Source organism: Dipodomys spectabilis, unplaced genomic scaffold (assembly GCF_019054845.1).
Source record: "Dipodomys spectabilis isolate Male_0828 unplaced genomic scaffold, ASM1905484v1 ptg000230l, whole genome shotgun sequence".
In the NCBI taxonomy this organism is placed as follows: Eukaryota; Metazoa; Chordata; class Mammalia; order Rodentia; family Heteromyidae; genus Dipodomys; species Dipodomys spectabilis.
The window spans coordinates 2,927,907-2,944,188 of NW_024870907.1; the positions used below are offsets into that span (position 1 = coordinate 2,927,907).

At 62.2% G+C, this 16,282-nt stretch overlaps 1 protein-coding gene across 2 annotated transcripts in view; it reads right to left on the bottom strand.

Annotated features, from left to right (window-relative positions):
* The window catches only part of Scube1 (signal peptide, CUB domain and EGF like domain containing 1), a 102,803-nt gene that overhangs the window by 20,975 nt on the left and 65,546 nt on the right, over positions 1–16,282 (bottom strand). For both annotated transcript variants that reach the window (XM_042697956.1, XM_042697955.1), the window contains 2 exons: positions 4,982–5,098; positions 309–431 (listed from right to left, as the gene is read on the bottom strand). In XM_042697956.1, coding sequence (XP_042553890.1) covers positions 309–431; positions 4,982–5,098 — 240 coding nt within the window. The remainder of the gene's footprint in view (positions 1–308; positions 432–4,981; positions 5,099–16,282) is intronic.

Genomic DNA, 16,282 nt, shown 5'->3' on the forward strand with positions numbered 1-16,282 from the left:
CACACACACACACACGTAGGGTGGGGACGATCCCTCGCCTTCGTTTCCCATAGGGATTCTTTTGAGACAGAGTCTATGTAACCCAGACTGGATTCAAACTCACAGCCCTCAGTGGTGAGATCACAGTGCGAGCCTCCAGGCCTGGCTGCTTTCCCACAGTGCAGGGGACAGGTGAGACCCACGCCCAGCCCCACGGGAGGCAAAGTGGGCAGGGTGGGCAGGGGCTGGGGAGTGGCACCCCTCAGCGCCCCTCTCCCCCCCCCCCACGGGCGTCCCTCCCAGGAGTCCAGGGCCCGGTGGGCGCTCACCCTGGCACGTCCGCTCGTCAGTCAGCAGCTTGTGGCCCTTGCGGCAGCCGCACTCAAAGCTGCCCACGGTGTTTCGGCAGAAGTGGTCACAGCCGCCATTGTTCACCAGGCACTCGTTGATGTCTGCGGGGGAGGGGCGGGGCTGACACCACGCTGCCCGGTGAAGAACAGGCCCCCCCCCCCCCCCGAGACGGGACAGCGCGGCACCCTGCCCCCGAGCATGTCACGTCTCAGGGTCGGATGGGCACGCGCAGGCCAGCACAGGTCAGCGCAGGCCAGCACAGGTTGGCGGTCCTCAGCACCCAGCGGAGAAGCATCTCTCACTGCCCCCTGGACTACTTTCCAGGCTTGGAAAGTACGTTATGGGTGCAAGAGGTTCCCTCCACGGGGCAGGGAGTTGCCCGCAACTCTGCGCTGTGCCCCTGCACACCCCCCCATGCCTGCCTGCTTGCTTGAGCTGCCCTGTCCATCAGCAATCACTGAGTGTGATATCAGAGGGCCAGTCGCTGGGCCCCAGACACTGCCCTCCCCCCGAGAACGCTGCCTGAATCCTGTGTGCCCTCCCTGAGCTCCCCCCCACCCCTGTCCTCCCTAGACTCGGGGCCCTCGGCTGGCTGGCTGGGCTCTCCATGCTATCAGGAGCTCTGTCTCCAGTGCCTGATTAGGAGCTCCAGCCAAACCGCTCCAACTCCCCTTGCGCCTGCTCTCCACTCCATGGGCAGTATCAGGGAAAGGGGTGACCTCCAGGGGGGAGAGAAAAACGTGTGCCAGTGAGGAAGATGGAGACTCCCTGCTGGCACTGGCCACATCCCTGCCAGGCCCAGAGCCAGGACCTGCCAAGTCCACCGGAGAATGGGTGCCAGCTAAGTGTCCCCACACCCTGCCCGCCCGTGAGGAGAGTGAGCCTCCTGGTAGACAGGGCCTGGGTGCTACGCAGGCTGCTTGCCCAGACCTTGGCCACGCCTTTTGCCGTGCTGCTCATTGCTTTTCCCCAAACCAAATAGGCTGGCCTGGACACCAGCCTGAAGTTCCAACACTGCCTGTCACCCTAGCTATTCACCAGGCTGAGATCTGAGGATCCTGGTTCAAAGCCAGCCCAGGCAGGAAAGTCCGTGAGACTCTTATCTCCAATGAACCACCAGAAAACCAGAAGTGGCACTATGGCTCAACTGGTAGAGTGCTAGCCTTGAGCTGAAGATCTGAGGGACAGGGGCTGGGAACGTGGCTCAGTGGTAGAGTGCTTGCCTTGCATGCACGAGGCCCTGGGTTTGATTCTCAGCAGCACATAAGCAGAAAAAGCCGGAAGTGGCGCTGTGGCTCCAGTGGTATAGCACTAGCCTTGAGCTGAAGATCTGAGGGACAGCGCCCAGGCCCAGAGATCAAGCCCCATGACCAATCCCCCCCCCCCCCAAAAAAAAAGGGCAAATGAGAAGGTGATCCCGGCATCCCAGAGAGCAGGAAGGACTTCAGGGCCAAGGAAGGTGGATCCCTGCGCACCGCCCCAGCTGGGTGGGGTTGTGACTACGTAGGGGTGCAGGGTGGGGTGAGAGGCACAAGGGCACAGGGAAACGTCTTCGCTCCCTTCGGGCTGGCCGTGTGTGGGGCCCCTGTGTGCAGGGGCAGAGGGAGGGCAGGTGAGCGCACCTTGGCTTCCACTCAGATAGAAGGCCTGGCAGGTCGCTGGCCTGGCACAGGCAGCAGAGATGAGGTGGGAGGGTAGGCAGGGGCAAGGGTCCTCCCAGATTGTTCTGGGAGGGGTTGGGAGCAGAGGGTGCTGTGCCGAGGGAGACCCCGGAGGGCTTCCCTTCTTAGAAATAGCTCGGCCCAACAATGAGCGGGCACTGAGGGGACCCATTCTCACCGCACCACACTTTTCTTTTTGTCAGCCGTGGGGCTTGAAGTCCCTCAGCTCTTCAGCTGAAGGCGCGCGCGCTACCACTTGAGCCACAGCACCACTTCTGGTTTTCTGGTGGTTTATTGGAGATAAGAGTCTCACGACTATCATAGCCGGGCGCTGGTGGCTCACGCCTGTAATCCTAGCTACTCAGGAGGCTGAGATCTGAGGATCGTGGTTCAAAGCCAGCCCGGGCAGGAGAGACCATGAGACTCCTATCTCCAATAAACCACCAGAAAACCGGAAGTGGCGCTGTAGCTCAAGTGGTAGAGCGCTCGCCTTGAGCTGAAGAGCTGAGGGACAGCGCCCAGGCCCACAGTTCAAGCCCCACGACCGACAAAAAAAAAAAAAAAAGAGTCTCACGGACTTTCCTGCCCAGGCTGGCTTTGAACGGTGATCCTCAGATCTCAGCCTCCTGAATAGCTAGGATGACAGGCGTGAGCCACGGGTACCAGGCTCAGCCCACACTCTTGAAACAAAGCTAGAGAACGTGCAATCCCTTCAGACGCACAGTCACCATGTTGAGGCAAAGCACCCCATTCTCCACCCCTGCTCCACCTGCGGGCCCTGGACTTCCAGCCTTGGCTTTTCCAAACCCTCTGTGAATGCCCTTCCCCTCACCCAACTTGCTTCACAGAGGCTCTTGGCTTCCAGAAAACATCAGATCTTTGAGCTCACTCCACTGCTGTCTTCCCTGGGCCCTCACCAAGATCTGGGTGTGCACGTGGACTGGTAAGGCCCAAACCCCAGGATGGGTGCCATGGGTCCACTTCTGGGCTCACCCTGGCCAAGTCTTGGAGCCCTGTTTGCCCTGGATCCCTGACTCGGGGTTTGTGACGCTTCTATCAGCAGATTCAGAGGAGGCTGAATCCTTCGGCAACCTGTGCAGAAATCAACCCTCTGCTCTGTCCCCCTCCAGGTCACTGGCCTGTGCGGGGTTTTCTCGAGCCTCATGATGGCTGCCTTGCCGCTCTTAGGTCCTGCCCGGAGGTGGCAGGTCAGGTGGTGAGTCCCTGGACCTGAGCCTCCCCTGCCCACACTGATGGAAGCCTGGCTGGCAGCCATTGCTGGAGGTGCCTGCTGCCCCTCATCTTCCCTCCTGCAGCCCGGGCTGCCTGCTTCTGCCCTGTATCTAGTGCAGACCTGACAAACATCTGTCTCCTGATCTCAGGGCAAGCGGGCCGGGGTGCCTGCTGTGTTCATACGCTCCCAAACATTACATACGGCAGGAGCTGAGAACCTGTTAGTTGAAGAGCTATGCTCTGAAGTCAGGAAGAAGCCAGAGCCCCAAGGACCGACGGTGGCCACCCTGGGCTTTGTGTCCACAGAGTGTGTGTAGCCAAAGGGCCAGGCAGGGGCAGCCTGGCTCCAGGGCTTTGGGAAATGGAGTCAGGGACGTGGGGCAGAGAGCCTTTGCTTAGTCTCCTGCACCCCTCCCCTCTGCCAGAAATAGGGGGGGGCATAAGTGCCCCTCAGGCCACCCAGGGGTGGCGTGGGGCAGCAGTAGGAGCTGGTCCCTTCTGGGTCACACTCTGCCAGGCCCCTTCAGCCCAGCTGGATTGGCAGCTGGCGGTGAGCTGCTGGCTTCCGGCTCCCTGTTCCTGGCTGTCCTGGTGTCACCTCAGGAATGGAGCCTTGTGCTGCCTTCCTGACCCGGGTCACCCTGCACCTGCAGGGTGGGTGGGAAGGCAAGGCCCCGACTGCCTCTGTGCCAGCCGGGAGGCCTGCGGAGAGAGGTCAGCCCCCTGTGACATCACCACACCTGTGCGGACCTCTGTCCTCCTCTGCTCGGGGCGTGGAGTCCAGGGTCGGCACTCAGGGGCTATTTGTCCTCGTGTCTGCCGGGACACACCCAGGCCCTGACCAGGCCAATCCAGGCTGCAGTGGCTACAGAAGGGCTTCGTTTTCAAATAAACATGCAGAAGAGCTGTTCCTTCCACCAGCGCACTGCTTTTCCAGTGGCTGGTGAGGACGGAGACAGCCGATGTCTATGTTCAACACAGCCCATCCTGGCCTTGTTTAGGCATCCCTCCCCCCTCCCGTCCCCCTCAGTGCTGGGCAGCTGTGTTCCCACTCGAGTGCAGGGGGCTCAGTGTTCAGGCCTGACTCTCTGCTTCCTGGGGGTCTCCTCTTGCCATTCCTGGGGTCACACTATCCTAGAGCCAAGTCCGTGGGATGGGTCTGGGGACCAATGGGGGGGGGGGCTGTGCCTTCCCTTCTTTTTTTGGTTCCGGTCGTGGGGCCTGATCTCTGGGCCTGGGCACTGTCCCTCAGCTCTTTAGCTCAAGGCTAGCGCTCTACCACTTTGAGCCACAGCACCACTTCCGGCTTTTCTCCTTTTGCATATGTGGTGCTGAGGAATCGAACCCAGGGCCTCACGCATGCAAGGCAAGCGCTCTACCACTGAGCCACCTTCCCAGCCCATGTGCCTTCCCTTCTATCTTTCCCTCACTCCCTGCACTGGCTGCTCTTCTGTTACGGGCTCCTCACAGGTTTGTGACGATGGCACACACAGCGTGCCCGTGTCCCACACATCCCCGCGGCAGGCTCTTCCCACCACAGTAAATCCCCCGCTCCCCCGTTCCCCCCACGCCCTGGGGAGCCAAAGGCTGGGAAGTTCTGCCTGATCTGACTGCTCCACAGCACAGCCGAACACGCTGCTACAGGAACGTGCTCCTCGGACAGCTGTTCTCTGGAGCCCTGATGGGGGTCCCCTCAGCCATGTGAAGGGCTTCCGGGCACAGGGGTGGGGTGCTGGGGGAGCATGCCCTGTGCTGACCTTTGCACGTTTTCCCATCCGGCTGCAGCGTGAATCCGACCGGGCAGCTGCAACGCACCCCAGTGGCCGTGTCCTTGCAGGTCCGGTCGCAGCCTCCGTTGTTCACCGCGCATGTCTCTGGGGGGGAGGAGGAGGAGGAGAGACAGATGCTCAGTCTCCTGGGGCCGAAGCTGTCATCTTCCCTATTCACGGTGGGGGGACCTCCTAGGAGGCAGGAGAGCTGGGCTCAAGCTCTGGCCGGTACCCAGCTGTGGGCCCTGAGGGCGCCGGGCTGAGGCTCAGGCCCCCACGGGGTGACCGTGGGTGACCGTGGAGGCCCCGATGCCAGGAGAAGTTCACTCCACACGGAAAGGACTCTGCCTGGGGAGACGGGACGGACGAGGGGGTTGAGACTGGGCTGGCTGCTATTGAACTGCGCAAGCCAAGTTCCTAAACTTTTGCCCTGGCTGCAGTCAGTCTCCAAGGCCAAGCCGGGCGGAACGGTGTGTGGCGCTGCGCCGCGGAGCTGGGGTCCCCAGGGCCGCACGCACGCTGTTCATCCGCCGCAAGGCTCCCTGCCCCACATCTGTTCTCACTGAACCGTCTGCCGGAGGCGTCTGGTTTTTATCCACTTGACGCCTGTCTAGTGCTTTTTTTCCCCCTTCTGCAAAATTCAAAGGGGCCGGAGAGGCTGAGGGCGTAGCTGGGGTCACCCGGGCCGCGGTGTGGTGAGAGAGATCCTTGGCAGGCCGCAGATGGGCTGGCCCAGGGTGGGGGCACCCGGGGCAGGGTGCACTCTTCTGGACTCTGATCCTTGCACCTGGGTTTCTTCCTGAGCATCTGGCGGGCTTGCAACTTGTGGAAAAGGTGCCCCAGTGGGCTTCCCTCTTCTCTTTGCTGCTAGGAAGTAGATAGAAGCCAGGCGCCTACCTTTCACAGCCCAAGTTACCCTACCGGCCTCCACCTTGCTTCTCAGGGAGCCTGGCCCCCCTTTCTCTCCCCAGGACTGGTGCTCAGCTCTCTAAGCTGCCAACGGGTCCTCCCCACGAGGAGTTTGGAAGCAAGGGATCAGGACAGCCTTGGGGCCAGCGGTCCCCAGGGCTCGCTGGACCCCGTCACAGTGCTCCTCTTTGGAGGGGGAGGGGGAACCCCTCCCTGTGCACATGCCCACACATGTCACTCTTCCTTCTCTGAAAGGCTGGGCCCCTTTCCTGACACCCTTCCCGGCCTGTCCCTCATGGCTACGGCCTCCAGTTGGGGATGGGCACAGGCCTCTGCTGCCCCCTCCCGCCCCTGCAGGGTGCTGGGCTATAGCTTGGTGATCTCCTCCACAGGACCCTTCCTGAAGTTCAGACGCAGAGACAAGGCCCAGCGTCTCCTCCCCCTGGGGCACACGGGTCCTACACCAGCACAGACCAGTTCTGACGGGCTGCTGCCTGTCCCCTCCCATCATGCACCAAGACAGAAGAGGGGCCCCATGCGGGGCTCGAGGACATCGGCCTTCCTTCCTGGGACCGGGGCAGAGACCACAGGAACCCCCTGCGTGGAACAAGTGTTTCCTGTCCTGGGGTTCAAATAGAGGGGGTCCTGCCTCCCAGCCCAAGTGCCTGTAGGACTTCTGTGTGAGAAGCCCTGTTCTGGAGGGGCAGTGTGTCTTCCTGATTGGGTAAATTAAGGCTCAGAGCAGGAGGGAAATGGGGACAGCCAGGGAGATGCGGGGGGGGCGGGGGGGAGAGCAGGGGCTGGGGCGCAGCCATGGTGGTGGACTGGAGTGCAGGCATTAGGGGCTGCGTCTCTGGTGGGGGGGGGGTGAATCAAGCAGTTTGTATGTGTTCCTCTTCTATGAGCCGTGGATTCTGGCCCTCCAGAGTCGGGGGGCTGCGGGTTGGCTGACCCCTCCTGCCCACGGGGAAGAAGCTAGCAGGACTGGGCTGCAGCATGGACGGCCACTGCTCACTCTGCCTGCTGCTGCCCCAACCCAAGGCTGGTACACACACTGCAGCTGTGAGCACCCCAGGGTCCTGGTGCTACCCTCCACCCCCCTGTGGCGAGCACACGGTGGTCTCTACTTCTTATGCCTCAGTGTCCAGTACTGCCAGGCTCTGCTCTGGCTAACCGATCCACAGCTCGCTGAGGGCAGGGGCCTGCCTAATAGCCTCCCCCACATCCTTCCCCCCTCCCTGCTCTGGGACTCCTCCTCCACGATGCCTCCTTGCCCCCCTCCTCCCCAGATGCTCCTGCCCTCACTCCAGACCCGGTTCTTCTAGCTGCTGTTCTGGCCCAGGCCACTACTCTCCTCGATGTCACGACTCTCAGTGGTCCGTCCTCCAGCCCACTGTCTCATTCTGGGTAACAGAATTCCCCTAAGGGATTCTGGGCCAGGGGAGGGAGCATGCACTCGGTCTGTCCTCCACTCCTGCCTCCCTAGGGCCCTGGGCAGGTCACAGGGCACGGGGTGGGGGCTCTGAGATTCACAGATGTACACCGTCATCCAACATATGGACCCAAGGTCTACGCTCACAGAACAGGCTGGCCGGGCAGGACAGGCCCCTTGGCCTTGGAAATTTCCTAGCAGAAGGTCCTGGGTGCTACTAAAGGAGATGCTTCTGCTGTTAACAGCCTAGGGTCCTACCCAGGCCATCTCTCAAAGCAGGCTGCAAAGGCAGTCTTGCATTTCTGTCTTCTCAAACCAGAAGTCTCCTTTGCCTTGGAGAAATGCAGAAAAGGGGCCCCAGACCTTGCCTAACTTTGGATCACCTGACTGCAAGCATCCTACAGAGCCCTGTGTCTCCCAGGCCCCGGGGCCTTCTTGCTCCTTACCCTGGAGGCCTTCTGGATTCCATCCACCCTCCACATTCCTTCTTGGGGTTCTGCAGGCTGGGCTGTGAGGCTACACCAGCCGAGCTTGGCTCAAGCCATCTGAACCTGAGTGCTGGGTCTTAAAAGGGGGCAGGGCAAAGCTCAACTTCAGAGTGCCTTCTCCAAGAGCTCGCTCCGTCCCATCTCTAGGTAGAGCTACCCGGCTTCTTTCTAAAGGGCTCCCTACTCTTCCCAGAAACTCATCAGGAACTGGGGCTTCTGCGGCAGAGGCCCAGCTCTGGTGACCTCAGCCAGCAGCCCCATGACAGGCAGCCAGCATGCAGTAGGCACACAGCAAGAATCAGAGGGGGAACCGGTGCAGACAGGCCTGATCTGTGCCCTGCCTGTGGCCTCGCTGCCTGCCCTGCTGGCCAGGGGCAGGAAGGCAGCCCAGGGTTGGCTGGGCTCTAAAGGGTGAAGGGGAGATCCTAGACAAGTTAGAAGGCCGGGCCCTGACTTTCCTGGTGGGGCGGGGGGGGGGGGGGGGAGGAGAGAGGAAGTGGTGTTTCTCATGGAGGAGCCCTACAGGGAGGGGAGATGTCCCACCAGGCCCTCTGTGCATCCCAGCCAGAGGACACAGGGGCAAAGGACAGGGCAGCGTTGACCGCCGTGTGGTGGATCTATGAGTGATGACCTCTGATGGGCAGGCCCCTGTGATGGGACTCTGCTTCCTGACGATGATGAGTGTTTACCACCTATCTCTTGCGGGACCCAGACACACCAGCACAGGCACAGATGCTCTGTAAGCGGCTCTGTGTAGATACAGGCTCACCCAGGTACCACTTCTGCAAAGAGTTTCCTCACCCAGACTTCACTGTGGTGTGTGTGTGCTGGTTCTGGGCCTGGACGCTGTCCCTGAGATTTTTTTTTTTTTGCTCAAAGCTAAAGCTCTACCACTTGAGCCAAAGCTCCATTTCTGACTTTTTTGATGATTAAGTAGAAAAAAGCATCTCACAGACTTTCCCTGCCCAGGCTGGCTTCAAACTGTGATCCTCAGATCTCAGCCTCCTGAATAGCTAGGATTACAGGAGTGAGCCACTGGTACCCGGCTTCATCCTTTTTGGAGCAGCTCGGTGCTGGGCAGAGGGCAACCACAATCTAGCGGGCAGCAGAGGGGTTTATGCCGCCCTGCTGTGGCTACAAGAGAAGCCATGGAGCTGACTCAGAGTCTGGGGAGAGATCTAGCCTTTCTACAGGAGTACAGGCCCACCTTTCTCAAAGCAGGGTTCCAGTGACTGACCTCTGCATGGCTGCCATCCCCCCACTCCCACTCCCACCGCTGGCCTAGCCCTGTCCATGCTTTCCCGAGCCTGCCCAGGGCAGCTGACCCCTGGGAGGGCACTGTCTATCCACAAGGTGGTCCCCTCACCCACCCTCTGCTCGCTGGGCAGGGTTGTGGGAGGATGGCTCTTGTGTCTAGAATTCAGCACAGCCCCAGCACAACGAAGCTAGCAATTCAACGACTGGTCTTAGTGAGAAGTGGCAGAGAGCAAGGGCACCATGCCCCCCGTCCTGAGTCAGGCCTGGTGAGCGAAGGGCAGGATCCCAGGGTGAGCTGTAGGGCGAGGGCTCAGCTGGCCGAGAGTGGCAGTGCTGCAGGAGCAGAGAGCTCTTCCAGGGCCCACAACAAGAGGCTGAGGACCCTGGGCCAGTGTGCTGGGCTTTGCTCCCTCCAGACTTTGGGCTCTGACCTGTGCTGTGCCTACAGCTCTTCCAGAGGCTCTGATCCCTACATCTTCCCTGTCTCTCCCTGGAAGGCCTGACCCTGATAGAGAAGCAGCCCAAGGCCCCGGCAGGGGGCATCACGCTGGCCTCAGCCAGGGCCGGTGCACCTGCTTTCTTGCCTCTAGAAGTAGCTGAAGCAGCTGGATGGTCCCAGCCACAGGGCTCACCATTGACTCCACCCTCACCCGTCCCAGGGCAGCCATCAAAGCCTGGACGTTTCCCCTCTGCTGGGAGCGCTGGGTTCTCACCACCTCTCCCCTCAGCGGACTGTGGACCCTTGCCTGACTTTGGGGCAGGTCACTCTCTCTGGCCTGGCTTTTAAGTTCGCGGCCCTGTCTGCCTCATGGCTGTCACCTGTGGCAGGCTGGCACTGGTACCGTGCTGGGCACTACAGTGGCCAGCCTCTTCACCGATACCCAGAAGGCCCTGCTCTGCCTCCAGCTGGGTAGATATGTCCTGAGCGCTTTCTGCATGGCAGGGGAGGACCGGCCCCCCCAAGACTGTGCCTCAGAGTGGAGCTGGGCCCCGGGGAACATGCTGGCACAAGGTGGGGGATGAGCCCAGGGCAGCTGAGGCAGGGAGGCTGCGGAGGCCAGGACTGTGGCCCTGGTGAGGTGGAAGATCCTCAGGGGGCCCTCGGGAGAAGAGGTCCTGGAGGAGCCAGCTCTGCTCAGGGCTGAGGCTGACAGACCTGGATTCAGGGCTCATGGCCCACCTGGGACTGTGCAGTGCCCTGGTGTCCAGGCCTGTCTTTCTAGCCCAGGGCCGGGGGTGGCTGAGGGTCCAGTGAGGGTACTCTTTGCCAGTTCTGGCCCGACGGCACGGCCTCCATCCTGTGAGGCCTTGGCCCTGAGGAGCGATTCCCCTTGGTGGAACTGTTTTCCAGGTCCCCAGGGCCTCAGGGCTCGGGCTGCACAGTGAGCACCAAGGAAGAGCCTCGGGCGCCCGCGGGAGGGGTGACAGGAAGGCAGAAGCCACGTGGATCTGAAGGACGAGGTGCTGCAGCCTGCAGGGTCTTCGGGGCCATGGGGGAGAGGCGTCAGGAGCAGAGAGCTATGGAGGCCGAACTGGGGCAGGCTCCTCACAAGGTGTGAGGGTTTGTGAGACTTTGAACGCCAGCTCTGTTCTGAAGGACGCAGAGGGTTTACATGAACACAGGTGACAGGCCCAGGGCAGCGCGGCTGCTCCTGACCTCCGATGCTTGGCTTTGCTGGGGCTATGAGACGGAGGGGGGTTGGGGCAGGCCCAGGGGCTCACACACAGCCTCTCTCACTGGCTCTTGGGAGAACGGTGGAATTGGATCAGCACACCTGTTCTCTAGAAGGGACTGGACAAGGTCACACAGCTGGGTACAGCTGGGCCCATGCTCCCAGCATTCAGCTACACAGGCCCCGCGGATCAGTGTAACCAAGGGGCGGGGCAGTCAGATCCTTCCCTCGACCTTCAACAGCAGCTAACGTGCCCCGAGTGTGCCTCAGCCACCTGGCACACAGGGGGACAGGACCAAGTCTGCCTGCCCTGGCGGGAGCCTGCCTGAGGCTTCGTCTCAGACTCCGGATGGCTGCCCGGGAACTTGGCTTAGTAAATGGCAGACCTGTGGGGTGGAGGAGGCAGTGCGCAGTGCCTGAGTTTTTCCCAGAGCACTTCAGCAGTGGCCCACCCATGCCCCTCACCACAGTGGCGGGGCCTCCATTGGTCAGGATGACCAATCACCTGGCCAGCCTCTGGACAGGGCTGGTTAATCCTGTTGCTCCCCTCCCCCCCAGGGCGAGCCCAGCTGGAAGGAGAAGGGTGGGCTGGGGGTGGCAGGGGCAGGCCAGGCCTCTTAGGAAGGCGAGAGAGGAGGAAGGTATCTTTCTGCAGCTGGGCTCCTCAGATTAAGAAAGGCAAGGCTGCGTTGCTCTTCCAGCACTTTCCGTTGGTGGCTAATGGTCACAGGGCCCACCTGCATGCTGGCAGAGCTGGTCTGGGACTCAGTTACTGCCTGCATTGGGGATGGGGTTGGAAAGGGCTTTGGTACTGACAGCAGGCAGGGCCGGCGCACACCGAGGGTTGTGTCTAAGAAATGTGTCTCCAGCTGCCATTTCATCGCCACCACGTGGGAAGTGAGACAGGGGCTGGGTGCTGGGTGAGTGCTGCGGCCCACTTCACACTGGGATGGGTGCAGAGGGGCAGAGAGGCCGGGTAGCATCTGTGGGTTCTCCTCTCTCAGCCACCTCGCTGTAGGCTGCCAGGGCCCTGCCTCTGGTTTTGCCCCCTTTCTTGGTTAAGTCCTGCTAGCACCATGTTTCCACCCACAGTCTACCCTGCACCCCAGCTGGAGCACCGTGACCTGCCTCCTTCATCAGTCCCGGTGAGTGGGGAGGGAGAAGACGCTGAACTGCTGAATGGAGGGAAGGGCTCCGGCCCCACTCACTGGCCAGCTACTGGTGGGATTTAGCGCGACCATCTGACGCTCCTCTCTTAACCCCTGTGGGCAGTGAGGCCACACCTGGGGGGAGGGATCTTCTGCTGGGCACCCCTGAGTCTAAGAAAGGCCCCCATGCTACCCCGGAACCCTTCTCAATGCCTCTTCCAGGCACCCTGGCACCTCTTCCAGGAAGCCAGCATTCACGTGCTGAGCTCCTCTCACTCCTGCTCTGGGCCAGGGCCTGTGGATAAAAGCCTTTGCCAGGCAGAGCCACCAAGGTAGCACTGGGAGAGTGACGGTCACGTGGCACTGAGGCAGGAAATCCGGGACAGGTGGAGGGGCGTCCAGGGGTGAGTGGCTATGTGGCCCGGGAAAGGTGGGTGACTGGGCCATTGCACGAGCCTGGGGACAACGTACAAGCCACCCTCATTACCCCTGGCTCCCGGCTCTGTAGCCCTCGCCCCGGCCTGTCAGGACGAAGCAGACCCTACAGGCACCATCTTGCCTGCCTGGCACCTCCTTCACCTCTACCTCCTGTGAGTCTGGTGGGGGTCAGGGCACGTTGTGCCCCCTTGGGCCGCCTGATAGCCGGGGAGCCTGAGGCCGTTCCTCCCAGCGGAATTTGACTCCCAGGACAGCCACGCAGCTGCTTCCTGCATCTTTCCTCACATGCCACAGGCCCTGGGGGCGGAAGCAGCACAGAGGTGGCCAGATGTTTGGGGCAGATCTGGGCACCACCCTTCCTCTGCCCATTTGTCTGAAACCAAACTCCTCACTGCCTTCCCTTCCTGTGTCAGTGCCCTAGAGCCCATCTACGACAACCACTGGCACTGGCTGGTGCTGGCTAGGCCAGAGCTCCATGACTCTGGGGTCTGCTATTTGGTGCCTTCAGGAGGATAAATAATTGCTGCCACAGCTGCTGAGCCTGTGGAGCCGCGGCCCTCGGGCCAGCTCTGCTCATCACAGAGGGCCCTGCCCTTGGCTTGGCCTCTGCCAAGGGCTTGGGGTTTCACACGTGTGAAGCAGGGACGGCTCTGGGTACTGCCTGGAGCACTGACTGTAAAACTCTGGGCCAACGATAGAGGGATGGAGAGGCGCTGGTGAGGAGGGAGAGCTCGGCCGAGCGGCTAGGAAGGGTTGAGGGGACCACCCAAAGGGTCAGGGGAGCCCACTTCAACCCACATAGCAATGTATTCAGGGCTGGCTTTGGAGCCTCTACTGTGGGCTGGGAGACTTGTGGGACTGGGCTGAGCAAGTGAAGAGGGTCCAGGGGTACTACCTTAAGAGAGGGCCCTGCTGGCCCAAGGCGAGCCAGCTGTCTTAGCTGAATAAGGGCTCTGCAATCCCCAGGACCTACATAGCACAGAGGACATGGTGGATATAATTCAGTGGAGGGCCTTGGGCTAAAGATCACTTTGGATTAACTGTATGGACCCAAGAGATGGATGGCCCTAAGAGAAGAGGGAGAGGCAGGAGAGAAGGGAGGAGGGAGAGGACACAGGAGGGTGGTCTGAAGAGGAGCCAAGTGGCAAAGTGGCCTCTAGAAGAAGGAAAGAGCAGGTACGAGGTCAATGCTGCTCCAGGCACCAGCCTCAGCCCCTGGCTGATGGAGGTGGTGGGATGGCAGCCACAGGGAGCCGATTTACACCCAGCCCAGGGCCTCTGTGGGACAGGTTTGGGGCTCCAGGAGGCCAGGCCTGGCTCTGCATGTCATCGGTCCTGCTGGAGGGGGTCTCTGGCCTGTGGGGACAGTTCTGCACTCTTAGCTGGGCACTGCCATCTCCCAGGGGAAGTTTCAGAGAACAGCACGTATCCCTTTCATCTTAGCTGTCAGGATTCTGGTTCTCATGTGAATCTGTTATTTGTTCATGCTCGCCTGTGTGCCGGGACCGGGTGGCTATTGAGAGTAGTGGTGGCTGGCGCCTCTGAGGACCAAAGTGGGCAGGGCCACCTGACCCCCCAGACCCCGTTGTAGACAGGTTCTCTTCTCTACATGGAAGCAGAGGCTTGAAGGCAGGCCGTCTGCATGTGGGGTCCTCAGCTTCAGTCCTGGCTCTTGGCCAGGGCAAGAGATGAGATAGCTAATCAATGATTTATAGGATAGCTGCAGGATATGACCTCTGTCATCTGGGCACAATCTCCAGAAGGGTTCGAAGGCAAAGAGCTGGGAGAACGCGAGGAGGTTCAGCCGGCTTTCACTGTGGGGGTAAGGGGTGTGTGTGTGGGGGGGTTGCCTGCAGAGCCTGGCTCTGCCCTGGCCCTCTTGGCAGGCAGAGTGGGGCCTGAGGGCTGGGCACTCAGAAAAGAGGCTGCACCTGAGCCTGCAGGATATGCCGGCTCCTGACCTGTGGTCACCACAGAAAGTACTCCACCCGCTTCCCAGCAGGTACCACAGAGGCCCCGCCCACCCACTTCCCAGTGGGTACCACAGAGGCCCCGCCCACCCACTTCCCAGTGGGTACCACAGAGGCCCCGCCCACCCACTTCCCCGTGGGTACCACAGAGGCCCCGCCCACCCACTTCCCAGCAGGTACCACAGAGGCCCCGCCCACCCACTTCCCAGCAGGTACCACAGAGGCCCCGCCCACCCACTTCCCAGCAGGTACCATAGAGGCCCCGCCCACCCACTTCCCAGCAGGTACCACAGAGGCCCCGCCCACCCACTTCCCAGCAGGTACCACAGAGGCCCCGCCCACCCACTTCCCAGTGGGTACCACAGAGGCCCCGCCCACCCACTTCCCAGTGGGTGCTACAGAGGCCCCGCCCACCCACTTCCCAGCAGGTACCACAGAGGCCCCGCCCACCCACTTCCCAGCAGGTACCACAGAGGCCCCGCCCACCCACTTCCCAGCAGGTACCACAGAGGCCCCGCCCACCCACTTCCCAGCAGGTACCACAGAGGCCCCGCCCACCCACTTCCCAGCGGGTACTACAGAGGCCCCGCCCACCCACTTCCCCGTGGGTACCACAGAGGCCCCGCCCACCCGCTTCCCAGTGGGTACTACAGAGGCCCCGCCCACCCACTTCCCAGCAGGTACCACAGAGGCCCCGCCCACCCGCTTCCCAGCAGGTACCACAGAGGCCCCGCCCACCCACTTCCCAGCAGGTACCACAGAGGTCCCGCCCACCCACTTCCCAGTGGGTGCTACAGAGGCCCCGCCCACCCACTTCCCAGTGGGTCCCACAGAGGCCCCGCCCACCCGCTTCCCAGTGGGTACTACAGAGGCCCCGCCCACCCACTTCCCAGCAGGTACCACAGAGGCCCCGCCCACCCGCTTCCCCGTGGGTGCTACAGAGGCCCCGCCCACCCGCTTCCCCGTGGGTGCCACAGAGGCCCCACCCACCCACTTCCCCGTGGGTACCACAGAGGCCCCGCCCACCCACTTCCCCGTGGGTACCACAGAGGCCCCGCCCACCCACTTCCCCGTGGGTACCACAGAGGCCCCGCCCACCCACTTCCCAGCAGGTACCACAGAGGCCCCGCCCACCCACTTCCCAGCGGGTACTACAGAGGCCCCGCCCACCCACTTCCCAGCGGGTACCACAGAGGCCCCGCCCACCCACTTCCCAGCAGGTACCACAGAGGCCCCGCCCACCCACTTCCCCGTGGGTGCCACAGAGGCCCCGCCCACCCACTTCCCCGTGGGTGCCACAGAGGCCCCGCCCACCCACATCCCCGTGGGTACCACAGAGGCCCCGCCCACCCACTTCCCTGTGGGTTTCACAGAGGCCCCGCCCACCCACTTCCCCGTGGGTGCCACAGAGGCCCCGCCCACCCACTTCCCAGCGGGTACCACAGAGGCCCCGCCCACCCACTTCCCCGTGGGTACCACAGAGGCCCCGCCCACCCACTTCCCCGTGGGTACCACAGAGGCCCCGCCCACCCACTTCCCAGCAGGTACCACAGAGGCCCCGCCCACCCACTTCCCCGTGGGTGCCACAGAGGCCCCGCCCACCCACATCCCCGTGGGTACCACAGAGGCCCCGCCCACCCACTTCCCCGTGGGTGCCACAGAGGCCCCACCCACCCACTTCCCCGTGGGTACCACAGAGGCCCCGCCCACCCACTTCCCCGTGGGTACCACAGAGGCCCCGCCCACCCACTTCCCCGTGGGTACCACAGAGGCCCCGCCCACCCACTTCCCCGTGGGTACTACAGAGGCCCCGCCCACCCACTTCCCAGTGGGTGCTACAGAGGCCCCGCCCACCCACTTCCCAGCGGGTACCACAGAGGCCCCGCCCACCCACTTCCCTGTGGGTTTCACAGAGGCCCCGCCCACCCGCTTCCCCGTTGGTTTCACAGAGGCCCCGCCCACCCACTTCCCTGT